The sequence below is a fragment of the Pyrgilauda ruficollis genome, unplaced genomic scaffold (genome assembly GCF_017590135.1).
Source record: "Pyrgilauda ruficollis isolate IOZ18807 unplaced genomic scaffold, ASM1759013v1 scaffold72, whole genome shotgun sequence".
Lineage (NCBI taxonomy): Eukaryota > Metazoa > Chordata > Aves > Passeriformes > Passeridae > Pyrgilauda > Pyrgilauda ruficollis.
In genome coordinates this window covers 3,537,974-3,565,605 of record NW_024529044.1, presented here as the reverse complement: position 1 = coordinate 3,565,605, position 27,632 = coordinate 3,537,974, and the positions used below count along the sequence as shown (strand labels likewise).

Here is a 27,632-nt window from a genome sequence, read left to right as displayed (position 1 = left end):
GGTCTTTTGCACTGATTCTGTGATCCCGGTGAGCTCCGGGTGCCCCGGGCTGTCCCTCGGCGCTCGCTGCGGTCGCGGCCGGCCCGGGGGAGCCGCCGCCTCCCGCCCGCGCCCTCAGGCGCAGCCGCCGCCCCGCGCAGCCGCTGCTTGCGGCAGGTCCCTCGCGAGCCGCCGTAGCGCGCCCGCCGCGTTCCGTGAGGGGAGCCCGGGCAGCCCAGGCCGCAGCGGCGCCGCCGCCGCCGCCCCGCCCGATGTGAGCGGCCCCGGGCCGGGGGCAGCGAGCGCGGCCATGAAGAAGGACGTGCGGATCCTGCTGGTGGGAGAACGTGAGTACGGAGGCAGGAGGGCCGGGGAAGGGTGGGGGCCGCCGGCTGTCACATCGCCCCGGTGCTGCGAGGCTCAGCCCGGCCCGGGCGCGGAGCCCGGGGCAGCGCCGGCCCCTCGGGGCGGGCAGGGGTCGGGGTGGGCTCGCCGTGACCGCTCGGAGCGCGGCCTGGAGCCCCTCGGCTCCCTGCTCCGGGCACCGGCACGGCCGGCACTTGGAGGAATTGTGCAGCTTGGACGACCCTGGAGATGACACCGGCATGAAATTCTTGCCCGGTGTTTGGCCACGGCCGGTTTAAACTTTTGGTTTTCTTTTTCTTGTATTTCTTAATTTCTGTTCTTTTTTTAAATTTTTTTTCCCCATGTGAAAATCACACTTGCACGTTTCCCATTTACTGACTTTGGAAATGAGTGGCCTGATGTGCTCCCAGTGGTTCTAGGTCGGGTGTTGTGTGTTTGTGGCCAGGACATGGCCAGAGATCCCTTTTTTGCTTTTAACTTTCCGTGTGACCTTGGATAAACAGCGCACAGGAAGGTGCATGCCGGAGGTACTGTGGGTCTGAATTTTTTCACGTGTTCCTAAAATTGTGTCCTGAAGTTCACGCTTAGGTACCCAAAGAATTGACAAGGCTCGCAGAGGCTCGGCTTCTCATCGGTATAAATAGCAGAGAGGAGGTTCTGTTAGTTTGCAAAGAGAGCTTAAGTTCCTCGAGGGGAAAGAATACAGAGTAATTACCAAGGGTTATTAGTAAAATTACCTAGTTATACTAAGAATGTGGTACTACTAACAAAGCTTTCCTGAGGATTGAATGCCCCATATATATTTATAGCGCAGTTTATGCTGTTGTTTCATAGTGCACGTTGGCTCTGTCTGTACTGCATAGGAAGGCTCTCTGTGACTCTTCCAGAGGGGAATCTTGAGGGAGCTGTCACTGTGCAGGAAGAGCTAACTCATTAAGATTATATTTGGATAGTTTTGCATGACTGTGTTTGGGAATTGTGCCTTTGAACACAGAGTTTAATTCCTCTTTAGAATACATGCCTGATTTACCTCATTGTCTTTGACGAGGCTGTGTTTTGGGCTGGCTGTGTGCTGTGGTTTCAGCACAGGTGTAACAGGTACTTTGTTTTGGCAACAAGGTTCACAGTGTGTCCCAACAGGAATGTTAAAGATACAAGTTTCTTAAACACAGCAATGTGTAGTACATGGCACACATCAGAGACTGTGAGCATCTCTATGTTACACTTCTGTTTGAAGAGTAACAACACTATGTTACACTTCTCTTTGTTACACTTCTTTTAGTGAGGAGGAGGGAGAAATTTGTTTTACAAATTGGTAAAACTTGTCAGTTACAGTGCCAGTCCTGCTTTGTGTATGTGTCTCATGTATATTTATTAGTCTGAAAGCACAGGTTAGTCCAGACCATATAAAACCTTTTAGATGGCAACAGCAGACCATCAGGTTCAGAATCTGAAATATGCCAAAAGCTCTTTATTGTAAGCCTGTTCCAAAACTCAGCCTTTTTCATCCCCAGTGGTCCACAGTTTAGGTTTAAGTTGGTTTAGTCCTCATATGCAGGGTGCAAACGTCAATTTTTAACAGGCAGTAGTTTTCAGAATATGTTCAGCATGTTATGCAGCATGATGTAAAAGACTTATATATGAGGAAAAAGACTAATTATCACAAGGTGCTGTGCTGCTTCTCTTCATCCCAGTCAGCTGATACTGTTTAGGCTGTTATTTCTAAGACTATGAACATATTGGGAAAGACAGAGGGTTGACCTAGATTTGAACAAAATAACCTAAATCTCTACTAGAACCTATGGATTTTCATAAGACCCAAGGGTACTAGAAAGTGTATCAAGAGCTTCTAAATACTGAACATTTACTCACTAGCAATTCATAATCTTCTATTTTCAGACACAAAAAGTGGGTTTCTATATCTGCAAAACCAGTTCTGCCACTGTTTGAAGTTAGAACTGTCTTGGTCAGGTGCGAAACACACATCACTATTTTCACTAATTAGTAACTTTACTTACCTATAAGGAAAGTACTCATCTTTTTTCCCCTGTGGAAAGAGGAGAGCTTCTGAAGCTCTTTCAGTTCTGTCAGGATGAAAATTAAAATGGAGTTGATGCAGGAGGATGCCTGGCAATTGTAAGTTAGGATTTTAGCTCATTTGATACCTTTGATGGAAACACAACTGCATTGCTGTTGGGAAACCTGCAAGCTACTGCTCTGCAGGGAGTACCACAGGGGGAAAAGTTTACAGCTGTTCTCTATAAGGAAAACAGAAATCTTCCTCCTCAGAACAGCTTTTCTTCACCTCTTCATCATAGTAAGTTAAAGAGAAGGTTTTATTTCTGGATGTCAGAACATGTTATTGTGCCAAAAATAGACCTAGATAAGTTGAGTGTACTCTGACTGGATCATCAGTTCAGTAACACCAATTCCTGCATAAAATCAGCCAGTGGTACAATCATACCTCTTCATCTTCCATATTCAGAGTTCTATAGAGTTGTGTAGAGAAGTGTAAATGCAGTGATATCAGCTGAACACCTTCGTCCCCTGGTGACATTTTCTGTTGGTTTCAGTAGGAACAGTGACACAGGCTCTGACTGCTGGTGGGCAGTGCCTTGGCTGGTAACACATTCCTGCTGGCAGAGCTGCTGGTACATCCAGGGTGAAATTGAGTTTTGCTTGAATTGAGAGGTGTTGGAAATAGACAGTTCCAGAGGATATTTGAATGTGGACATGTTGGTTTGTAAGAAATGTCTCAAAACCAAATAAAGCAGTAATAGTCCTACAAGGCTTCCAGAGGACCAGAAAATTCACAGATGAGGGGGTTTAGAGAGAGTGGAACCCTGAGAGAAGTTACCATTTCTTGGTTTTAAGTGGTCACATTAGAGCTTGTCAAAACCAGCGACTAAGTTGTGATATCAGAAGTCTGAACTCTGCAGGTAAACAAAGTCATTTATTTGATTGAATGGTGTTGGGTACTGACGCTGAAATGATCATCTTGGATTAAGAAAACTGTGACTTTAGGAGGGTTGGTGGTTTGGGATATTTTTCACTTTTAGTGGGGGACAGCTCATTTGTATCAAAAGGATTAAGCTCTTGCACTTTAAAAGTAGTCAAAGTACTGCAGACTTGGTTCATGTCCTCTTGTCCAGCTCTTGTCCTTGGGATTTTAGGTTTAAAGTGCAATCATCATCTCAAGAATTCTATAAAAACAGTTAATTTCTGTATGATTTTCTGTGTGCATTCTTTGTTTTTATTTCTGAAGTTGTATTAGAGTGTTTCTAGTTTGTTTTAATTATTTGTTTAAATGTTCTATGTTAAGGTTAAAACCTGGCAATTCTTCTGTGTAAGGCAGAGCAGAATTCACTTCCCTTCTGGAGGAAATACAGAAGTGAGAGATGGAGCCTAAGTTTTTGCAATAAAAGAATTATGAGAAAATTGCTGTTGTCCATATTTAATATGATTAAACAATAGCTTTAAAGCTTTTAATGTGGTGAATTGGAAAATATTTTTAAAATCTTCCCATTTTAAGATGGGGTGCAACTGTTAAGTGTAACAAAACAAATTATCTAATATCTGTTCTGAATGCTTTTGCAGCCAGAGTTGGGAAGACATCACTAATTATGTCTCTTGTCAGCGAGGAATTCCCAGAAGAGGTAGAGCACTTTTATTTGTTTTCCAAGTTTTATTTCTATCCTGTCATATACTAAGATAATAGACTCTTCTCTAAAGTAATGTCTAAAAACAAAGTTTAAAATGGCAAAGATGACTTCAGGAAGAGCGATGCTTAAATCTGTCTCTGCATGATGATGAGAAATTTAAGTTTTATCTAAGTTCCTTTCTTATTTTTCACATTGTTAATTAAACTAATTGTTTTATATGTGATGAATGGTAGGTTTTTTAAGGAGCTGTAATTGGTCCAAACTGTCAGCATATTTCAATATTAGAGACACATAAATGGGAAGGTGCTGAAAGAGACAAGACCAGCAACATTATTGTGGGGGGGGCGGGGGGGTGTTGCATTTAAAGAGCAATTAGATTGCAAAATGATAGAGAATGAGGAATTAAAAGTCACATTTTATAACTTAGCCATTTTTTGTAACTAAGCAAGACATTGCCTTTACTTCTGTCTTTGAAGAATGTTTTCTTGACTCTTGAAGTAAAAACTGCAGAAAAAGCTACTTCTACATACTATTGCTTTGAGAAAGCAGCACATAGTTTTCTTTGTACCATAAAAAGAACCACAGCTGCTGCAAATAGTTAAGCTTTTTACATATAAACATGAATGTTTATTTCTTCTGATCACAGGTCTTAAAATAGACATCATGTGCTGCTCTTTGAATCTACTCTGCTTGGAGTTTAATGCAAATCAGTAGGTTACCACAGTTCAGGAGTCAAGATTGGATTGTAAACATAACTGAATTTTATTAACACAATTGAATTTAGTTCCTAACTTTGCAGTTAAAAAGGAGATCCAGTTCCTTTGGCAAGTTGTTTCTTATTGTATTTAGTGAGTTGTAGTCTTCTGTTCACTTCTCACTTCTTCCTGCAGTATAACCTAGAATATTTATCTGAATTTGTGTGTAGAGAAAAAAATGTAATTTATGTATAACACAAAATCTCTCTGAAATTATAGAAAAAACTTTTGTAAAAATACTGTGTCCTATAAAAGCTGCTGAAAGAGACCTGCCCCGTTCCTCAGGCCAGTCAGGCAGACCAGAGCAACATTATGGGGTCTAACAGGCACTTCAGGCTTGGGATTAGTGTTTAATGTACAGGGTGTTATCAGTAATCATTCTTGAGGAAGATATGAGCAGAGCCTGAAGCTTTACAAAGAGACATTCATTTGGTGATTGACTTTTATTTTTCCCTTGTTTTACTAAAAGTAAAGTATCACGAGAGTTCAGTGTAAACAGGTGAAAGGCAATAAATAGTTGTGCAGGAGATTTTCATTAAAATTAGGTTTAAGTTGATTGTTTCTGAATATGGATTAGTGTTCTTTGGAAAAAAAGGACTACCAGAGTTTACAGCATTTATCAGAATGAGCTATTTTTAGCATCATGTTTGCTTTGCAGGATTTTCTGGATTTAATGTTTAGCACTGTCAGAAGCAAGGACATTGTCAGGTTACAGTTGTGTGAAAATTGAGACTTGTATTTTGTCTGTCATGCTTGTTCAGGTGTTGGATAGAGTGGGATTGAGTTTTATAGAAGTATTCATTGAATGTACCCTTAACAGCATTGCTTTTCTGCAATGCATGCAGGAAGTTCCATATGCAGTAACTAGACAGGTAAAAAATGAGAAGGTAGCAGTGACTTTCAGTACTTCTAAAAAAAGAAAACCAAACAAAAACCAAAAGTACTCGAATACCTAAACAACTTGAGCAACTAGTATTCGTTGCATTGCTTAAAGCTGACTAAATGGCAGCTGTATTATAGTATATGACTTTTTTCACCATCTGGATTATCTTGAAAGGCTCTTTCTTGGTGTACCTTTCAATCCCAGGTTCCACCCCGAGCTGAAGAAATCACCATTCCAGCTGATGTCACTCCTGAAAGAGTGCCAACCCACATAGTGGATTATTCAGGTAGGGACCGCTCAGTACCCTGACTGATTTGGTGTGGAATTGTTTGTCTGTCTCAACAGCCCCTGTCACAGTCAGACAGGTCTGGGACCAGAGCTACAGGTGGGAGAAGCCTGGAGTAAAGTAGAAACTTTCTGAATTTCTAAGTTAGGACACCTCATAATTTTGGGTCAGTTTACTCTTTTGTATTTTTTCTTGTATTTTAATCTTTATTACTGAATAGATAAATAGATTGACTATGAAGGTTCATGTGCTATCATAAATCTGTGCAACTGTTGCACAGCTACAAAAACCCTTCTGCCATTTACAGTGCAAGCCAAGAGTTAGGCCATATTAGCAGGTACCTTCCTGTCTTCTCTCTCCCATCACTGCTGAGGAAATATCTCTGATGTGTTTAACCACCTGGAAAAAGAAATAATTTTTGTTGTTGGACTTGATCTTAAATTTATGTGAAGTGAGTTTTTCTTTCTATTGATGGATTTTTCATAGATTCAGTTAACAGAAGCTTGGTATCACTATAAAAATCATTACTTTAATAAAATCAACATATGTCATATTCTAAAGTAAAAAGTTTTCATTATAGAAGGAAGAGGCTGTTGAGAAATGTAGACGGATGGAAACCTATGACTTGTTCCAAAGAGAACCTCTCTACAAATATAATTATTCCTCTTCAAAATAGCTGTAAAAAATGGATGTGCAACAGACTGTTTCTGTCTTACAAATTAATGGATCAATTTAATTATTGTTTTGGAAGGAGCACTCATTAGAGTATTTCATGAAAAGAAGTTGAAATAACAAGGCTTTGACAAAGCTGCCTCATGAACATCCTGAAATACCTGAATTCAGTTTCAGAAGCTTTGGGGTTTTTTATTTTGTTTGCAAAAATGTTAGTATTAATGAATTACTTCTTCTATCAAATGCAGAAGCAGAGCAAAGTGATGAGCAGCTTTATCACGAAATATCACAGGTAAGTGTATTTTAGTGTTTGCTAGAAACTAGTTTAGGAAAAAGTCTTTTCCTTCGAAGTTCTCTGCATTAGATGGGCTTCAGTTTGACTTGAAGGAAAAAACCTTTCTTACTTGGCATTGTCTATTTTGTTTTGTGACTTGTGCTATAGGAAAGTTATCTCTATTTAAGAAACCTTAAAAAACATAGGTATTGGTGCTGTGTTGGTGAATTGAACTTAAGCTTTGTCCTTCCAAGTGAAAGGACAGAACCTAAATATCCTTTAATCACAAGCCATTTTTGTATAAATAATTCTATCCTGAAAAGATCCATTTTGCTTCTTTCTGTCACATGGTACTATTGCATTTATGAATAGCACAGGCTTCTTGGTGACTTTGTCATCCCTTCCGACTCCTATTTTCACTTCTTTCTGAGCACCTTTGCACATTTTCCGCACAGTCTGTCATGGTGTTGTGTTCCATTTTTGGCATTTCGTTTGGTGCTTCAGTGGAGGCTGCACATTTTGACTCTTCAGTTTGGATTTCCTGGTGGCACAGGTCTCTGCAGGCACAAGCTGTGACTGTCACACTGCAAGACAGGCTTTTTGGCACTTCTCACCATATAAGTTCTTTGTTTCAATCTTGTTGGTCAGGCTCCAAGTAGCTTAAACAAGCCAGGAACAGAGCTCTATAGTGAGTTTACTCTGATGTTGTTATGTATGGTCTTTAATTGTCTGTGTTGCTCAGGGGTTTCTGAGCAGTGGAATTCCATGCCTTTCCTTTCTCTTCATTTCAGGCAAATGTGATTTGTATAGTCTATGCTGTTAACAACAAGAATTCTATTGATAAGGTATAGTAGCACATTTTATCCCATTATTGAGATGTAACTTGTGCACTGTTAATTGATGTCAAGCTGAAATCTGGATTAGACATTTGAAATGCCTGAGATAGAGTTTGAGATCAGTTGTTAAGAGAATGAACAGATGAGGGTTTGCTTCTGCTCCATTGCCACATACATAGATTTTTTAGTAATTTCACTTGTCTGAGAAAGTTGCTCATTAATCAGCTCCAATTTTTGTTTCCTCCTTTATGGGTCAGTATGTGCCTTTTTGGGAAAGAAGCAGTAGCAGTTGTAGTGAAACTTGAGCACAGTTCAGTCATACTTAATTTGAATATGTATTTTTCATGTCTGTTTTTAATCCCACTTTAGGTAACGAGTCGATGGATTCCTCTCATCAATGAAAGGACAGACAAAGATAGCAGGTGCTTAAGTAAAGATGAGAAGTATGAATTAGGCTGCACATCGATGGGTGTCAATGAACAGTGTTGAGGATGTTAATTGTTTAAGAAAATAAAATACTAAACTTAAAGTTTATATAAGAAGTCCAAGCAACAAGAGACTTGAAGTATGTAGGTCTGTTACATGTGCCAGCAATGTTATTTATTTTGAATTTCATGGGCAGCTTTTACCAGATGTGTTTATATTTGCTACGGTATAACTGCCTTTGACTCTACGGTGTGTATAGCTTTTCTGCTGATGCTGGTTTGGGTAATAACAATGTGGTTAGTTACCATTGTATGTAAATGTGTGGGTTTTGTAGATTCAAGAAGTACATTTCTGTCTAAGTGTACATCAAAACACATTATTTAAACTGCTGCCATTTAGTTTTGCCCATTGCCACCAATGGCATTTAATTACGTCATGAAAATAACACAGTGGTTTCTGGTGGGACACAAAATGCTAAATTAAGATACATATTTTTATTCATCTGTCTATAAAGTTCTTAATGTTCTTTTGTCTTTAGGCTGCCTCTTATATTAGTTGGAAACAAGTCTGATCTAGTGGAGTACAGCAGTATGGAAACTATCCTTCCCATTATGAATCAATATACAGAGATAGAAACATGTGTAGAGGTATGCAAGACTTTCTGAAGTTAAAGCAAGTAACAGAAAATACATTCTTGCCAAACACATATGGCAGCTTTGTAGCAGAAAAAGGGATTCTGGGTTTTTGGTTTTTTTAACTAAACATTTAAAACATGAGTAATTATAATAGTAAGTTTATATGTTATCTTTCTTTAGGGAAGATTGCACTATCGTATAATCAAATGTTACTGTCAAATTCTAATATTTAGAGCCATCTCACACACTTCCCTTTAACAAGGGTTTTCTATTTAATGTTAAGCCAGACAGATGTCTGCAAAGTATTCAAAATTGATTTAATATGTGTGGATATGTCTCTTTTTTTTTTTTTTTTCCCAAAGTAGGTACCGCTTTTTGATTTCTGTGCTTGGTATGACAGCAAATTGTAATGAAACCTCATTTGTTAATTAATTGAACAGGTACAGGGGCTGGATGTCTTTTTTCCAAACCAGTCCTGTACCAACAGGAGGGGGTGAAGTCTTTAAAAGTTTGATGCTTACTTAAATTTCAGAAGAAATCGCCAGATAGTCAAGAAACTAGCTCATCAATGTGAGGATTTCTCTTTCAGTGTTCAGCCAAAAACTTGAAGAATATATCTGAGCTATTTTATTATGCACAGAAAGCTGTTCTACATCCTACAGGTCCTCTTTATTGCCCAGAGGAGAAAGAGGTATTTATCCATAGATTCTCAGAGCAAATAATTTGGGGGGAGTGAATCACTTTCCTGTTCTTTCCTTTTCCGTGGATTTTGCATCTCTTAGTGTGTTCTGTTACCAGCACCCCACCCCTGAATGTCAGCCATTGCATCCCAGAACCACCAGGGCTGTTTTGTGATGTATGAACCTGACCTGTCTTTCCTCTTCCTTCAAAGCAGTGAGGACAGTTTTTCGTTGCCTGTGTGAAATGCTGGGTAAAGTGAGAAGCTTTGCTAATGGCTTTGAGCCAAATGTAATGTGACCCAAATTATGTCTTCAATTCAGTTCTCCTTTAGATGTACATTTCACAGGAACTCCATTTATTTCAGGGAAAACATTCTGGACTTGGCGTGATCTAAGAGAATTTTTTTTCTGAGAATCTTGGGAAACTTTGGCAGAAGGGATAAGAAACAAGTGATGAGTTTGGTTTTTAGGTATCAGGTGGTTAGCTGAGGGTATTATGAAGGAGTATTTTTTTAAAATAATTTTTGCTGGGCAAATACAAAAAGAATCTCTAATTGTATCCATTTTATTGGGAAGTAGGAAAGTTACTTCACCTGTAAGTACTTTAAGCAGAGAATCAGAGAATAACCCTGTTTTGATTTCTTCCATCAGAATCATCTATATGAGTTAGTAATGTTGTGATAAAATTGTTGTGCTGAAATCTTTTTGGTTTTCCAAAACCAATGTCTATGCAATCTGTGTGACCTCTGTGAAGAGAAGAGTCCATCATCACGGTAGTTGTTGGGAGAGAATTACCAGTGTCTGTTTTCCTTCACTTGGAAGGTATCCTAGCAGTTCTTTTGTCCTAGAGATAGTCCATATGCTAGATGCTTTGCCTGGTAGATGAATGAGCCCTGTGAAGGTTTTCAGTATTTGATGTTTGAAGTGAGCTGGCTGTAGTTCTAGACCTATTTAGTTTTGCAAAGCACTGGGATTTTGAGGTGATTTTTTTTTTTTCCCCACCAAAAAATATTTGGGGAAAAAAAAAATTACTTCTTTTTCTCAAAGTTTTCTATAGCAATAAGACTGAATTTAGAGAGCTGAGTTTTATTTTTTTTTAATAACAATAGTGCCATGTTCAGCTTGTGAAGAGCTTGAGGTTCTTCTAATAATTGAATAGAAAAGCATTTAATGTGGAATAATTGTTTTAAATTTATGGATACAAATTTGCTAAATCAGTTTTTTATTTTCTCTTGCTTTTTACTTTTGTGTACATGTGAATGAATGTCTCTGTTCTGAAACTGTAAATGAAGACTAGTGTGTGTTTCCATGTGATTGAGCTGCCTGGTGTTGTTCAGTATAATCTTTTTATATTCAAGCCTAGAAAGACACTGAACTTCCTTTTATTCCTTAGATGAAACCTGCCTGTATTAAAGCACTGACTCGCATTTTTAGAATTTCTGATCAAGATAATGATGGTACTCTCAATGATGCAGAGCTCAACTTCTTTCAGGTACCTCTCTTGCTTATCTTTCCACCATGCTTCAAGGTTCAATATAATGCTATATATATGCTATATAATTCTAGAAAGCAAATTATTGGTTTTGAATAAATAATAGAAGCGTGAACTGTAAGGGAATCAGGCCTAAATACTAGGTCTCAAGTGCAGCATAGAAGAATGGATTTGTAAAAACAGAAATTAAATTATTTTTATTTCTAACCATTGTTCAAGTTTGAGTTCAAGAACAAAATTTTTAAAAATCTATGAATATACTTAAAAACAAAATGCAGTTTTTACACCTTTGTTTCCACTAAGAGATTGGATTGTCCTTAACAAGCTTATCAGAATGTTTAAGGCTGTATTTCATACAGGACATGCTGTTTGTCCAGCTCAGTAGCCAGTGGAACTAACATGCTGTTTCTGGGTTTTGTGTTAGAGAATTTGTTTTAATACACCACTGGCGCCTCAAGCTTTGGAAGACGTAAAGAATGTAGTCAGGAAAAACCTAAGTGATGGAGTTGCAGATAATGGATTGACATTAAAAGGTGAGTCTTAATTAACTCTTAAAAGATTATACAGTTAATAATCACTTACATGAAAAAGGTGGTCTTTTGGAATATGATCTCTCTCTTGATTTTCAGACTGTAAGAGCTGAGCTTGCTAAACAGTGATATCTTGGTGTTCTTTAAGCCCTGGGAAGTGGCAACAAAAATCCTATCCAGTTATTTTGATACTAGAAAACTAAAAGCAGTCTTCCATTAAACCCCCCTCCAGGCTTCTCCAGGCTAAAGCTTTCTGGTTTAAACTATTGAAAATATTTGGTTTATTATTCCAGTACCAGCTCTAAAAAGCTGGTACTGGAAAAAGCAAACAACAGCAGAAAACCAAGGGGATTGGTTGAAGGAAGCAGTTCCTTGGAGAACACTTTTACAAGTGTCATGGTTTCTGAATGTTCAGTCTGTGTAGATAATGCTGTACTATCACCCAGGAGGTTTAAAATCCTAGTGTGTACTTTGAACTTTTTTGTTTCCATATTGATACTGATTCTATTGAAAACACTTCTAGCAGGAAGAGCACTTCAGGGCCTTAAGGTTTCACCATTTTTGATTTTTAGGTTTTCTTTTTCTGCACACACTTTTCATTCAGCGAGGAAGGCATGAGACAACTTGGACTGTTTTGCGTCGCTTTGGCTACGACGATGACTTAGAGCTTACACCAGAGTACCTGTTCCCTCCGTATGTACCACTTCAGCCCTCCAAGCTTGACTTTAGGCTGTGCTGCTCCTGCTCTGGCAGGAGGAGAGGTTATTGCAGTGTGTTTATTTAACACATTGTTAGGTCAGGTACCTCCCTTACTTAATGACCACCCAGCCAAAACCTTCTTGTGGCTGAATGCCAAGGAAGAACTCCCTCGTGCCTAATCATGTTCTCTTCTCTTTCTTCATAAGAAAGGTGGCAGAAGAGATTCTTAATAAAAACTGGAACATAAATTTGAGCAGTTGATTATTGTATGTGGCATTAAATTCTAAAAGACTTGTCAGTATTTTTGTAGCATTTGAGACCTATTGAAAATCCCCATATTAAAAAGAGATTGACCAGTTCTGTGGCTTCTATTAAAAATTGTAACTGCATCATTTTTTTGTTAAAAAACCCCAAACCCCAAAGTACAAAAACAAAGCAAACCAACAAAAATGTGATTACTGTAGAGCCATATATCATATAAAGGCACTCACTCATCATTTTAGAATTCCTAATAAAAAGTATGTGCTTTGATCTGTGTGAAGATAAATTATTCAAGTTAAGTGCCAAGTCAGATACTAAGTGTTATAATTCATAAAGTATGTATTTTGAGTTTTAACATTCTGTATTTCATAAACAATTAATGCTTCTTATTTTTGTTTTCAATGAACAGCCTAAAAATTCCCCCTGACTGCACAACAGAACTAAATCATCATGCATACTTGTTTCTTCAAAGTATTTTTGATAAACATGATTTGGTAAGCATTTAATTTGAGTGTGTGTGTTTGTGTCTTTATACTTACAAGCCTTGGTTTGTCAGGAGTTTTGCTAACAACAATGTTTTTATCATGATGTCATTTTATTCAGAAACTGGCTTTGGCTTAACCTACGTAGTCAGAACTAACCTGCAGCTTATGATTGTATACAAGGAGAGTTGGCAGTTATAGCTGTAGTACCAAATTGTTTTTAACTAGCTCATACATTTAATCTTACTAAAAAACAAGGAAAGAACAATGATTAAAAATAAATAAGCTTGATTTCTTGAATCTTGCAAGTGTACAGCAAGGAAATACCAGTTTAGAATAGACACGAATTAAGTTGTGTCTGATACTGTATTTTGTTTCAGGATAGAGATTGTGCTTTATCTCCTGATGAATTGAAAGACTTGTTCAAAGTCTTCCCTTACATGCCATGGGGACCTGATGTGAACAACACAGTTTGTACAAATGAAAGAGGATGGATCACATACCAAGGGTTTCTCTCACAGTGGACGTAAGTGTGATACAGGACATTTTAGTAGTTGAGAACTTTGGGTATGATCATGTGTTTGTAGATTCCTCTTAAAAACTACTGGAAAGAGTAGAAGTTTTATAGTTGAAAATTGATCCAAGCAGCCAAGTTTATGTAGCCATCCAGTGGCCTGATCTTCAGACTGTTGTTATAACCTCTTCAGGATTTGGTCAGTATTTACTGCTAACAATGAAGAAGTATCTCTTCAAAATGTGGAAATCCCTATGATCCCTGGTGAAGTGTTACTGCTGTTGTTCTACCTCTTAGAGATAGTTTGAAAAATGGTGCTCAATAATGAGGGTTTTTTCCCCCAACTTAAAATACAGAAAATGAGAAAAATGTTATTTGGGGAGATAAGAAAATACGGTGTGGGTTGATAGGCCTCAGCAAGTACTGCCTTTGTAGAGTTCTGGTGACCAGTAAGACTGGTGAAGTTATCATCATTGACTCTCAGAGACTTATGTCCTTCAGTACTGCATAGTGCCAGGAATGTTCCTATCATGTCAATCTGGAGATAGGAGATAAGGATTGTTTCAGTACTATAAAGAATTGGTACCCAGATGGTGACAGTTGAAAGTTCTTTTTGTCCCCTCTGCCAGACTAACCACATACCTGGATGTGCAGCGTTGCCTGGAGTACCTGGGTTATTTAGGGTACTCCATACTTGCAGAACAAGAATCTCAAGCATCAGCAATTACAGGTAATAAAAATTTGATACAACACAGAAATTTAAATTTAGAAATATACTAGAGAGTAAGTTGTTTAATGGTTCATCTATTTTCATTTACTCTCTTTTATTTTCTGATCAAGTGAAACGTTTGATTTAATATTTTTGAGAGATTGTTTTGTGTGCATTTTCATGTTTTCACATGCATTTATATCTTGTGAAAAATATTTGTGTTTTTCCAAAAGTGACAAGAGATAAAAAGATAGACCTCCAGAAAAAACAGACTCAGCGAAATGTCTTCCGATGCAATGTTGTTGGAATGAAAGGCTGTGGGAAAAGTGGAGTTCTTCAAGCTCTTCTTGGAAGAAATCTAATAGTAAGAAACATATTGCCTGTGTTCACCTATATATGCTTTTGAGTTAAGATTAGACAGCAGAAGTGATTGGTCTTAGAGCTTTAATGGTTATTACTCAGTTTGCAGAATTCTTCAAGGAAATACAGAATTACTAAGGAGGAGTTTGGGTTTTTTTGGTTTTGTTCTATTTTGGCAGTGGCTATCGCATGCAATAATGACTTGTACATCATAGATTATAGCTATGCATTTCCTTACAAAAAACCCCAAAGATAACTATAATTGTAATTCATTAATAAATGGAGCAAACCAGCTGTTCAAATCTAACTTAAAGGGGAAAGTTGCTGTGGTCTAACATGAAATTCTGCCTTTTCAGAGACAGAGGCAAATACGTGCAGAACACAAATCTTACTATGCCATTAATACAGTCTATGTATATGGACAGGAAAAATACTTGCTGGTAAGGCTGCTTCATTCTTGTTTGCCTAAGACTGCTTAATGTTAAAATTCTGTGAATTTTTCAGAGCCTTCTGCAGCAAACTAGTTTTAATTCTCTCTTCTTAATGTGGATTCCTCCCAATTATTTTCTGACCCAAATAACTTCTGGGGTTTTTGGCTGATAGTTTAGCTGAACCTGGTCAGACCTGTTATTTTTGAAACCTTGACCTGAGTTGTACAAAACCTAGTCCATTTATGGTTACACTGCAGCATATCAAATTTTAACATGTGATAAATGATCAGAAGTTAGTCTACCTATTCAGTAAGAAGCATCTGTCACACAGAGATCTAGAATGGCTAAAATTAGTATTCAGTGGGAGAAATCAGTTTTTTAAGGCTTGTTCCATTCTAGTTCTCCTTTATGATAATATGATCTCTTTCTTTGTTTTCTGAGATCTGTCCTGCTCTGTGGTTTTCCTCTGTAGGATGAATGCCCATTTCTGTAGGTGTCTAATCCTTTGTTTTAAAGTAAATATCACTTTTTATGTTGAAGTGGTGATTGCCTGCAGATGTGATGTTAACAGCTCACATATTCTGGCTGCATGGTAAATTCCTACTGTTCTTTTTCATTGATTCTGCCTATTGTCAGTCCATTAGTTGAAGGATACATAAAAATAAGCCATAAAAATTATGAGACAAGTTACAAAATTCCTTTAACTGCATAATGACAAGCTTTCCTCCCTCTGCAACCATCTTTTTTCCAGCTACACGATGTCAGTGACTCAGACTTTTTAACTGATGCTGAGACCATATGTGATGCTGTCTGCCTGGTATATGATGTCAGTAATCCTAAATCCTTTGAGTACTGTGCCAGGATTTTTAAGGTTTGTAGAGTTTATATTTACAAACCTCTACATTTAGAGGTTTTTCTTCTCATTGACTAAATATTCACTATCAGTTACCTGACCTATACACTGGTTCTAGTGCTTAAAAGACATTTTATTTTGAAGTGCTGGTTATATATCAGGATGCCTTAGCAGTGGTGCACTTCTGTTACTCATACAAAGCAAACATCTACTTTTCTATGTAAACTACTCTGCTTCTAGAAATGCCTGACTTCAATGGCATGAATGTATCTTAATGCTGCTGCAACCAGTCAATACAGCCTGTTCCAGGTTGAATGTGTCATACACTGTTTCTTTCACTTCTTTTTCTTTAAATTTGCAGCAGCACTTCATGGACAGCAGAATACCATGTTTAGTGGTAGCTGCCAAGTCCGACTTGCATGAAGTTAGACAGGAATATAGTATTTCTCCTGCTGAATTCTGCAAAAAACACAAAATGCCTCCACCCCAAGCCTTTACTTGTAATACTGCTGATGTGCCGAGTAAGGATATCTTTGTAAAACTGACAACTATGGCAATGTATCCGTAAGTACTGGAGCTGCTCTGTCTTCCATGTGCATGGTCACACAGCACCACTCACTGCATGCCATCGTTAGCCACAGGATGGAACTGCCTCACCGAGCTTTAGCAACAGAGAGACATGAATGGCCTGAGTAGAATCTTTAAACTATTTCAAATTTAGGAACTTGGCATATATCCAACACAGAAATCAGTCTCAGATATTGTTGCTAAGGTGTTTTTGGAGAATACCCTAGTTCATCCAGCTTATGATGCAAATTCCAACAAACAGGCTTCTGTTAGTTCCATATTGGGGATACAAAAACTATATAAGCTCATAAATATATATTAATATCTTGGTATTTTTGAGAGTGAGTTGTACTGTAATCCTTGTTGTAGGTCTTCTTGACAGCTGATTACAAGCAATGGCACCTTAGTGCGCAACAGTTCCCCCAGTGCACTGCTTAAAGTACTTTTTGTTTTCAGGGTGTTTATTACTATGTGCTTCAGTTCATTCATCTAATAAATATTATAATTTTAATAGACTTTTTGTATAAACATCTTTGGTCTTCAGGTACAAGATACTTAAGCTCAGATTCTCCTTCACTACACATCTCACTGTTGCTAAACTCACTTTGCATCTCGTTTTTTTTTGGTGGGTGAAGCTTTTAATATGGTGATGAACTATATAAATATTACAGCAGATGGAGTCTAGTATGACAGCTGACATTTGCTTTAAAATAAATAGAACTAATGTCACTATCACCCAAAATAATAGGGTATTTTAATTATTTGAAACGGAATTTGCTGAATTACATCTGTAAAACTTTAGTTTTGGTTTTGTTTTTTTGGTTTTTTTTTTTCTCTTGTGTTCATTTTGTAGCACTGGAATACTGGGAAACCACTAAAGTGTAGCACTGACCAATTGTCTGTCATATCAATATTCCTGCTTCTCCCTTAGTTTTCAAGCATGTGTATTTGGTAGGGTGGGAAAAATAGAGGCAACGCTCACCCTGTAAAGAGTGCATTCGAAGCGGTAGAAAATGGGGCTTCCTTTCCTTTGAAAAAGGGGTGTTATCTATGGCTGTGCAGACATACTCAGAAGCCTTAAATGCTTCCCTTTTATGGGAGCTTGTATAAATTCATCAGACATTTTCATTCATGTTTGTGCTTTGCTGTTAAGATCTGTATATGGTGGTGATGCCAAAATGTCCAAGACATAGAACCTCTAACCTTTAAATTCTGCACAGCTGTAGTTGTACCCTTTCTTCCCCAGTGTATTTTTTTTCCTCCTCTCCTTACTCATTCAAATGTACCTTTTATTCCTAAATCTCTCTCTTGGTTGTGGCACAGTCCTAATGTGCACCTGATTTGATGAGCAAGATTTCAACTCCTGTCCTTCTGTGTGTTTTCGCAGCCATGCCCGGTTACGCTGTATGTGCGCCTGCAACAGGTGTACATTTTGCATCTGTCAGAACTTCCTCAACTCAGACTTGCTGCAATCTGTAAAGAACAAACTCTTCACTGCAGTTCTTAACAGGTCCTTAACTTTATTTACTAGGTACCAGGTGTGCTTTTAAAATAAATGGTGTCTTTGGAATACCAATTGGTAACCTTATATACTGCAGATTTTTCACTCCATATCCACTGAATAGGCCAATACTTTAATAATTGTCATAGAATTATCAAACTGGGTTTAACTTGGAGGTTCTTTTGAGCTCAGTTTAGACATTTTTGTGAAACATTACCGATTTGGTGGTTGATTCAGGCTCTTTGTGATTGCAGAAATACTGTGCAGGAATTAGGACTGTGTTTTTAGGGAACTGCTAATAGTCATTAAGTAGTGTCTGCAAAAATCTGTGTATTGTTTCTCACTTGAGACAGGTTTGTTTAGTATTGATTGGAGGTAGTGCCTTTTAGATCCCAGTTACACAGATATTTTCATAAAGGCACAGCTTGACTTACAGCAGCATCATGTAACATATTACATGTTTATAATTGCTAATTTGATATTTGGAGTTCAGAGAATTTATGTGTGTGTGTGTGTGTGTGTTATGCTTGGTTTACACAAAGAGTGGGCATTTTGTCTTAAAAAATAATCCAGACCTTTAAACATCCAGTTCCTCTCTGAATGAAATGCAACATGTAAGAAGTGGTGAATGCTTAAACATTTGCATTTCCAGATACTTTTGGAAAAACAATTGGTAAAGAGAGATAATGGGTTTTCAGCATTGAAAACAGTGCTATAGCTTGTCCTGCAGGCAGTTTTTGACACGCAGGATTTACCAACACCTCAGCACTTGTCATCACACCCCAGCAAATGGGAGTTCAAACCAAACAACTGTTGCAGTGCAATGGTTCCATCCTCCATGGCCTTCTTGGAGGCTTAGATGGTAAATGTGTTATTTGAAGGCCGTGGTTGAGGTATCCTGACATGCTGATGGTCCATGGATGTTACTACTTGTTACAGGTTTCAGATGTAGCTGCTCCATGTAAGAGTGTCTGCCTCCTTTTAATGCAAATGACACACATGTAGGAGGTCTGCTGATACACCCACCTACAGGATTGAGCATTTTCCTTGTCAAATACCACTTTAATCCAAGATAAAAGCGTTAACCACAGAGTGAGAATTGAAGGAAGGGTGAAAAACTCATTAGCTTAGGAAAAGATTGAATGAGTGAGGTTCTTCATGCTGCATCTCTTCTACAGCAGTTATCCCATAGACAGAAATACCTTGAAACAGCAATCTCTTTGCATATTGTCACTCTAAAACTTCAGTGAACGGTCACTACTAGAAAATCCCAGCTCTTCATTATTGAGGCTGAACTCACCTCTAACACATCTTCATTTTTTGGAACTAGTTGCTCCATTTGCTGTTGTGATTTGTTTCTCTACTGTATGGGATTTTTTGAGTTCTGCATTAGACATTGAACTTCATTCCTCTGAAGTGCTGTCAGGGTCTCAGGGTACTGAAATCTTTTATTGAGGTTTGGGATGCTGTCATTCCATACCTTATCACTAAGGAGTCTGTAACAAGCATAGGAATCCACTACTGCCTAAAAAGTCTGTAATTCAAGATGAGGAAAATTCCTTATAGACACTAGCCTCCTGAAGAATTATTAGCTAGAATCCCCTTGTCTCTCAGTCACTAGGGTTTGTTCCAGTCAGCACGCTCACTTCATCTCAACAGCTCCCTAACCAAACACCTTGCTGCAGGTTATTTATCATTCAGCACATGAACTGCTGCATAACTGCACATGTGGTAAAGCTGGGATGCCTGTAAACAAGAGGAAATAGCTCCCAGTTGTAGGCATAGGAGGGAAGAGATGGATTTCTTGTCTTATAAAAATCGTACATTCAATGATGTGTCAGTAGAGAAAGCATTTGGATCAAGAAGACTTTCTGATTCAGTTAGTTTCTATAACTTTTCTTATTTTGCTTTCATAAGTGCTTACCATTAGGTCAGCTAGTTGGGCAAAAGTTAGATAACTGATGGGGGAAAGAGGTTTCTTGTGAATACTTTATTCTCCTGATCCCCTCCTAGTCCCTTAGGTTGTGGAAGCTTTTCAGGTAAACTGAAATTTTTCACATGGGACCCCTTCCTGTGCCATTGGTTGCTAAGTAACCCCTAAACACTGTTACCAAGGCACAACAAAAAATCACATTTGAAGATTCCCACCTTAGTAATTAAAGGAAGAACATTACCTCTGTGCAACTGAGAAACCTGCTCATGCCCCCCTCAGTTTCTCTCTGTGGACAAATTTCAGGAATTCCCCTGAGGCTTGCAGGCTGTCAGAAAGGCAAGTTCAGCCTGGAGATTGCTGTGTTGGTTTGAACTGCCCAGGGTGACAATTTATTGGTTCTTTGAGGAAGGAGGCACAGCATTCAAAGCACTGGACACGCATGTATGACACTTGCTAATATCCTGTAGTATTTTTATAGTTTTAATTTGTTCTTTCATTTAGGTGTTCACTTGAATTTGGCTGGCTGGCACCTAATCTCTTTTTACTACATTGTTTTACCAAAAGCAGTCATTCTAACCCTTTCTTTAATGATGAGCTCGGATTTTTGGCTTTTTTTTTTTTCTCCTTGGTTTCAAATCATCCATGTTGCCTTTTGCTTGTGCAATAGTGGCATTTTTCTGTCAGCTAAGTTCATTTCAAAATAAGATGATTCTAATGCATGAGAATTGTTTTGTTCATCAAGGAGACTTCTCAGAGGATGTTTTTCTTTAAAGTTTTTAAAACACTGTGGAATTGAAGTGAAATTCTACTTCCATATGAAACCTGGTTTTAGGAATTATTAGTAAGGTTTTGGTTTCTGTGACAACCTTCTTTCTGTGAAATTAAAGTTAAGACAATAAATTATTATTGTGTTTTTCTGTAATAATGGTAAAGTTTTAAGAGTATAACCCAGGATTTACCTTTCGCTATGTGCAGTGTACACAAGGTTTTTTTCAAAACTTGCATATTGCCATTCAATCTAATTGCAGAAATCTTAGGTGTCCCCCAAATTAGGACATTGCTAAATGACATCCCCAAAATTACATCAGGGCATTAGAAATCTGCTAATTTATTTTCCTCCTTCTCTAAGCTGTTTGATGCCCCAGACTGCATAGAAATTTGCAAAGCTGTGTCCCCTGATTTCTTTCTAAACAGAGTGTAATGAATTGGCATTCTACATCCATTTTTCAGTTTTGTGGATAATAAGATGCGTTTGGAGCTTTTCACATTTTAGATGACTAATGCATGGGGGAAAATTCTAACTGCTGGACTTAGTTTGCATCCTAGGAAAATATGTGCCTGAAGGGAAGCTGCAGCAGCTCGTGCAGGTTATGTGATGCTTTTGGAATTCAGTTGCTTATATTTAGTGCTGAAACCTTTGTCAGAGCAGGCTGCTGCATGAACTTGCTTTGAGTTCTGCTGTGAGTAGCCATGTGAGCAGCCTGTTGGCCCAGCACTGTGCTTCTAAAACGCTTTGGAAGTTACTATAGGAATGTTTTCAAACTTCTGTATTTAAGGATAAGTCTTCCCAGACCTGGGAATTATTCTGCTGCTGACCTTGGGAAAAGTGTCAGCATCAATGTGTAACTCAGCAGTTTTCTGTGTGTACCCATGGCAGGCATGCTCAGTTAACTTCTTAGCAAGTGCATGTGACAAACTTCTTGTGAGTTGTTAAAGTCTCTTGTAAAAAAAAACCTGTTCAAAGATCTTAGTCAACAAGTGGCAAGGTACTTGACTCACTGTTAAGGGTAGGTTGAATAAAAATACGCCTTTTTCTTTCCAAAATGTGCACTAAAATCTGAATTTTGTGCCAAAGGCAAAATTTCTAGACTTTCGTATATTTGTGGAACTAATTGCATGATTAAGTGCACACAGCAGCCTGTTTGGAAAGTTTGAAGCATCATTCTTATTAATAAGCAAGAGTTTCAAATACAGCTTCATTTATGGAGTCCTGACTACTACTCTCTGTGTGTGTAAGTGCACATCTATTTAGATGTTTTACCCTTGGAGAGAATATTTTTTTCAAATTCAGGGTTACTCTCATACTAACAAGGCAGCAGTAATTTCCACCACTGGTGAAAATTAGTTTCATAAGCACAACTAGACTGAAGTTAAGTTTGAATGTTATTTTTTGAAAAGGTAGAATTTTTCAGTGTGTATTGAAAAAAGGTTTTGTGCATTGTAGCCATCCTCATGTCAAAGAACCTGCACTAGAAACAAGCATTGATCCTTTTTTATTATCTCAGATTTTTTTTTGTTCCTTCAATGGCAGCTAAACAATATTAGAGATTAAAGCTGTAAAAATGGATTTTATGACAGCATAAGGAACATTGAAAGAAGAAAAATTGGATGTTTATGAAGTTGTAAAGCAGTTAGACATCCATAATGTTCTGAATTTCAGTAAGCATTTCGGTTTTTCAGGCTGAGACATTCAGAGTAGATTTCCTTGAGGTTGTAAGACGAGTCCCTGTCTCAAATTAGTTCCTTATTTAAATGAAAGAATCTGCTATTGTTAGGCTTAGAAAAGGGATCAAAGCCAATTTAGTCTCCTTTAGACATTACAAGAGGATTTTATCATGGCTGAGAACATAATAATTGTTTTTAGAAGGATGAAGCATGCTCACCAAGTTTCTTGCATACTATTAAATATGGACATGTGCAAAACAAGGCAAATTATAGATAGGAATCAGAAAATCTAGATGTGAGAGATAGTGCTTTATGAGGCAGTGCAAAAGCATTAATTTGCAATTCAAACATTCATTTGCATATTTAAAGGGATGGGGTTTTAAATTGTACAAATAGTTGGGCATTTGAATTAACCAAATTAAACTGGAGACTTTTTAGTTACACAAATACTCATCCAACAGTAGAATAGGCACTGTGTACTATCCAACAGAGCTTGTCATGTAATCTAGTAAAATCATGTCACCTACAAGTGATTCATTTTACATACACAGATTAGTTTTATAATTTACAGATCTGAAGAAAAGGATTTCACAGCCTTTTACTAAGAAATTATCCCAGACTACCACTGGAGTGATAAAATACAGTCTTTGAGTTCTCGACAGTAGTGGGATCTCATCAGTTTTACGGCTGATGTGCATATGGTGCAGGGGTATTGCAGTGTCCTGTGGGACACATGGAAGTTGAGGTTGTGGAGATGGAGTGGGAAGAGAAATCCAGTTTCATAAACAGGTTTCTTTGTCCTTAAAGCAATGGCATTTAGCTACATGAAATCATACATGTTACTTAGCTTATTAAAAGCACAAACTTGATTTGGTTCTGGTTTTTCCCAAGCACTAAGTTTTTAACAACTGCACAAGAATCAGTGGCTAGGTGGCTATAAATCAGAAATTCTCTGGGCTTTTTGGTTTGAGAGGGTTGCTGTTGTTGAGCCATGCAATGAAGTGCACTGTGCATGTGTGTGAAAAGGTTAAGAGCCTACCTAGCTGAGGTGGGGGCCATGCTGTTAGCAGACGAGGAGAGCAGGATTATGCAGCAGGTGCACGCCGTCCACTCTGTAGAAGATTCCATCTTCATGGAGTCATCTCTTGGTCCACGTTTGCTTGAAGACAGGTAACAACAGCCAAAGCCAGGTGACCTTGCCATTGCCTTTTCCCTTCCTTCCCCTCAGCAAGCCACTTGACATCCAGTTTGCAGAAACTGTGTCAAAACTAGCTGTAGAAAAACTAACGCTTGCAGGAATTCTTGGATTTGGTCTGTTCTATAACCCAGCAAGGCATTCTTAAATAAGATCAGGATTTTTTAGACTAAAGAGCAGCTGTGTGTGCATCAAAGAGCCTGTTCTTCAGCATGTGGTGTGGCAGAACTCTTGATTAACTATCTGGCTGTTATGGCTCCTACTATATGCTCTAAAGCATATCCAAAACTGGTTTTGTGTGTTTTGATAGCAAGTAGCAATTCCTGCTCTGTTAAGCAGTTTGTGAGCTACAGCTCTGCAGTTCTCACTCTATGAATTCCTGTGTGTGCTTAGGATCTCTGTGCTCCTTTACTTAACCCTCCTGCAGCTTCAGTGAGTAACCCGTGGTGATTAACACAGGCTCAAATATGTGGGCTAGTGAAGTTCTGTTCAAAGTTCTATCTCTAAAGCAAACAAACAAAAAAATCAACTTTACTATTGTTTAGGAACTTCCTGTGCTCTGATTTATGGCATTTATGATAACTTGTTTTAAATGGTAGCTCCTGCTTTCTGGTAAGCTGTCATACTTCAGACTGCTGTTAAGGATGGCCAGTCTTGCCTAACTGAGCATGTTCACAGACTTCTTGCAATATTTGGGAGAGTTGGGTCATTGCCTGTCTCCACTGTCATGTGAGGTGTGGATTTTTCTGTCATACAGTCACTCCATACTGTCTTTTTCTGTTGGTGCCATCGTCACTGCTTGTTTCACTCACACTCTCTCTTAGCTTTCAGCTTGGTGTTGGATGACTGTTTCTGTTGCTGTTCTTTTGACTACTGGGAAGAAAGGGATTTTAAAATTGTTTGATTCTAGCTTTTGGAAAAATATTACTTGCTACTTGTCATTAAACTTTTTTGGGGGGGGTAGAATAAGTAGATATTCAACAGGACTGGGAAGTTTTTAATGGAAAAGCAGAAATATTAAACTCAACATTTAGAAAAGAAAGAAAGAAAAAAGGATTTTTCTGGACAGAGTTGTTCTCACTATGAGTTACTAATTATTTGTAGCTATTTTTGTTTTCCTTTCCTGAATGCTTGCTGGTACTCTCAAAGGAGACACCCTGCCCTCTCCACATCCATGAGTCATGATCTGCTCCTGCATTTCTCCTCAGCCCTGTGAGCGCTCTGACTTCAGGGAGCTCGGATGTGGTCAGGGCTGCAGATCAAATCCTGAGCTTTAAGAAAAGCAAAGTGACTGTAAAGTGCTCCTAAGGCTGAATTTGTGAGCTGTTTTCCTGTGACAAGTGTAGTGATGAATTTCCAAAAGCAGAGTAGTTTAGCACAAGCTGTCTGGAGTTCCTGTCATGGAATTAACCTGGTTTTGTATGTGTGTTAAATTTCAGGCATGTGACACAAGCGGACCTCAAGAGCTCAACGTTCTGGCTCCGAGCAAGTTTTGGTGCTACTGTGTTTGCAGTTTTGGGTTTTGCCATGTACAAAGCACTACTAAAGCAGCGATGATCTGAGAAGAAGGACATCTGGCCCTACCAAATAAATAAATAAAAAACCACTTTTATGTACATTCTGAATGCTTTAAATTCTGCTAGAAATATTTATATTTGCAGAGTTACTTTATTAATATTTGTAATTCATGATTAAGATTATTTTAAATTATAGCTCCAACTACAGTATTGCGTAATGTGTGGAAAAAAGGAATTGCATCTTAACAGCCAGCTGAAATGGCTTAACTTGTAAGGCCAAAAGGGAACTCGTTGTAAATAACCTGTACATATTAAAGCAAGTAAGACATTGCTTCCCAAAAACCTATTCAAAATACTGTTCTTAGATGTTCACCATGGTGACATTCTAGTGTATAGGTGAAATTCATTTTCAGTAGAGTAGACTCAACTCAAGGATCATACTTCCTCAAGGATTGCTTATTTATTTCACATTCATCTGAAGTGACTTAATCTTTTTGGACTATAAGCTATAGCAGGCAGAATTTGTGATTTTCGTTCATATTTTTAACTGATGAACAAATTTGCCCCTCTAATCATGTATTTCAGGAAAGAGTCACCTTTGCTGTCCTGGCCCATGTCTTTGTATTTCACATGACCAGTAACATATTCAGAGTCTGGTCTCTTTTAAGAGGAAAAAAGTAAACTTTGAAAACTGCCAGATCAACTTCATACGCTGTGTGTAACCTGTGTTTTTCATTTTTCACTATGTTGTGTTTTATAACCCTCATCAATCAGACAAGCAAATTTTTTATGTTATAAACAGTTATAATTTGGAAAGTGTTGCAGTTTAATTTCTCACATCTGTCAGTCATACTCATTGAAAGCTGTGTATAAGAGAAAACTGCAATAGTACACAGTGCCTATTCTACTGTAGTATATTAGTTGCATGGATCACAGTGCATTCTGTAATGGGCTAGAATTACCTATAGACACAGCTTTTTTAACGATCAGGTAAACCAAACATTAAATTCCTCATGACAAACCTATTTTTCCATTGCTGGCCTTTTCAAGTATTTCAATAAAATAACTGTGTACTGTGTCTGTGTTTGTCTTTTTATTTTTCTTTACCTTCCTGTGCCCCAAAAGGCAGAGTTCACCAAAACTTTGTCCTTTATGTAAATGGATGCTGCCGGTGCCCTCACTTGTTGGAGGTTACGTATCTTGGCAGTGCAGTTTCTCTCATGCTTCCATCAGAAGTTAATTTCTGATTTATATCAGAAGACCAAAGTGCTTTCTATGATACTTTAAAGCTGGAATGCAAATAGTCAACCACGAACTTTCTATTTACTGTTAAGGACAAAGACTGGGAGAAAAGACCAAATAGTGGGGTGTAGGAAGCTGTGGGCAGTGAATTGGTTAATATTTTTGTGCCGATTAAACAGGCTCCAGCAGTGCGGCGTTCCCGGGGAGCAGTGGGGAGTCCCGGGCTGCTCCGGAGGGAATCCCCGGAGGGAATCCCCGAGGGACCCCAGCCCGCCAGGGAGCGGCCGCCAGGGGGCGCTGCCGCCGAGCTCACGGGGCCGCGCTGGGCCCGGGACCGGCGGGAGCGGGAAACGGGCAGGAGGGGCCGTTCCCGTGTGGAACGAGCGGCCCCGGCAGCCCGGCCCGGCGGGAGCGGGTTCTGCCGCCCCCCCGAGCGAAGCGCCCCTGCCCTGAGGCGCTGCCTGCCCGCCCTCACGGCCCGAGGCGACCGGCGCGGGTGAGGAACGGAGCGGATCCCCGCCTTCCCCAGTGGTTTAGGGACAGGAATTTTCTTAGGGAACAGCATACAAGTCTTGCTGTGCAGCTCTGCTGTGGCCTCATCCAGGCGGGTCGTTGGTGTTCCCTGGGGGAGCCCTGGTGCCGCTGGCCAAGCCCTCCTGAATCCTATGAGGATTAGAGTTACCGTGAGGAGAAATTCTTCTTCTCATGGAGCATATAATGAAGAATGTCCAAAAGTTAGCTACTGCAATTAAGTGCTGGGAAGGAGTAGCACCCCAGCCTCAACAGCTCTCAACAGCTATTTGTTTTCTTTCTTCTGGTGCCGTCAGTTTTCTAACAACTTCTTTCACTGTATTTTCCACAACCAGACTCAATTTCTTCCTGCTCAGTCTGATGCATGGATTGCCTGACCATAGTGTAAAGTCACTGAGAGGACAAAGACCTTGATTCATCTTCCTTGGAGACACATCCCTCAGCTTTGACCTCTTGAAAGCTTGTCAGTTCAGGATTAATAGTAAGCAAGACTTGATTTTATGTTGGAAATTAACCTTGAGTTACTAACTGGTCTCCATTTCAAACAAGAATTTTGTTTAAAAATGAACCTGTGTTATGATCCCAGCAGGTGACAGGTAAAAACAAGCAGACGTCTTAAAATACCACAAGGCTGACCTGACAGGAGAGATCCCTTTTAAGACAGCTGCCCCAAAAAAAGGGTTAATGGCAGATTTAATTATTTCCCTAACTATAACCAAAACCACAATTTGAATCAGCTGCAACCAGTAACAGTTATTGTGGCAGAAGAGGGCTGCAGGTGGAAAGACTAGTGCTTTTTCAGTGCTGCATTTGGAACGTTCTAAGTACCACATGGAATATGGAGGGTCATGATGATGGTCTTTCAACACAGAAAGAAGTTAGACTGTATTTTTTCCCACTGTTCATTCAGGAGGGA

The 27,632-nt window shown here is 38.8% G+C and overlaps 1 protein-coding gene across 7 annotated transcripts; it reads left to right on the top strand.

Annotated features, from left to right (window-relative positions):
• The first annotated feature begins 151 nt into the window (after nucleotides 1-151).
• On the top strand, nucleotides 152-26,021 carry RHOT1 (ras homolog family member T1). 7 transcript variants are annotated; one of them, XM_041485691.1, is made up of 21 exons: nucleotides 152-326; nucleotides 3,943-4,001; nucleotides 5,850-5,931; nucleotides 6,852-6,895; nucleotides 7,669-7,722; nucleotides 8,083-8,135; nucleotides 8,678-8,786; nucleotides 9,364-9,465; nucleotides 10,848-10,946; nucleotides 11,371-11,479; nucleotides 12,049-12,169; nucleotides 12,846-12,930; nucleotides 13,299-13,444; nucleotides 14,062-14,162; nucleotides 14,375-14,505; nucleotides 14,858-14,941; nucleotides 15,684-15,803; nucleotides 16,147-16,349; nucleotides 17,740-17,862; nucleotides 23,258-23,401; nucleotides 24,866-26,021. In XM_041485691.1, the coding sequence occupies exons 1-21, from the start codon at nucleotides 290-292 to the stop codon at nucleotides 24,981-24,983; spliced, it is 2,124 nt and encodes a 707-aa protein (XP_041341625.1). In that variant the 5' UTR covers nucleotides 152-289; the 3' UTR covers nucleotides 24,984-26,021. The 7 variants fall into 7 exon arrangements, with proteins under 7 accessions (XP_041341625.1, XP_041341628.1, XP_041341629.1 ...); XM_041485689.1 differs by having other exon boundaries at nucleotides 169-326; nucleotides 16,150-16,349; XM_041485690.1 differs by having other exon boundaries at nucleotides 169-326; nucleotides 23,302-23,401; nucleotides 24,866-25,032.
• Nucleotides 26,022-27,632: the final 1,611 nt, after the last annotated feature.

What these genes read in the sequence shown, in the direction of transcription:
- RHOT1 (XM_041485691.1), top strand. Translation starts at nt 290, where the DNA reads ATGAAGAAGGACGTGCGGATCCTGCTGGTGGGAGAAC. An exon ending in CCAGAGTACCTGTTCCCTCC is followed by an intron (nt 12,170 to 12,845) that starts GTATGTACCACT and finishes TTCAATGAACAG; the next exon opens with CCTAAAAATTCCCCCTGACT. An exon ending in CCACGTTTGCTTGAAGACAG is followed by an intron (nt 23,402 to 24,865) that starts GTAACAACAGCC and finishes GTTAAATTTCAG; the next exon opens with GCATGTGACACAAGCGGACC.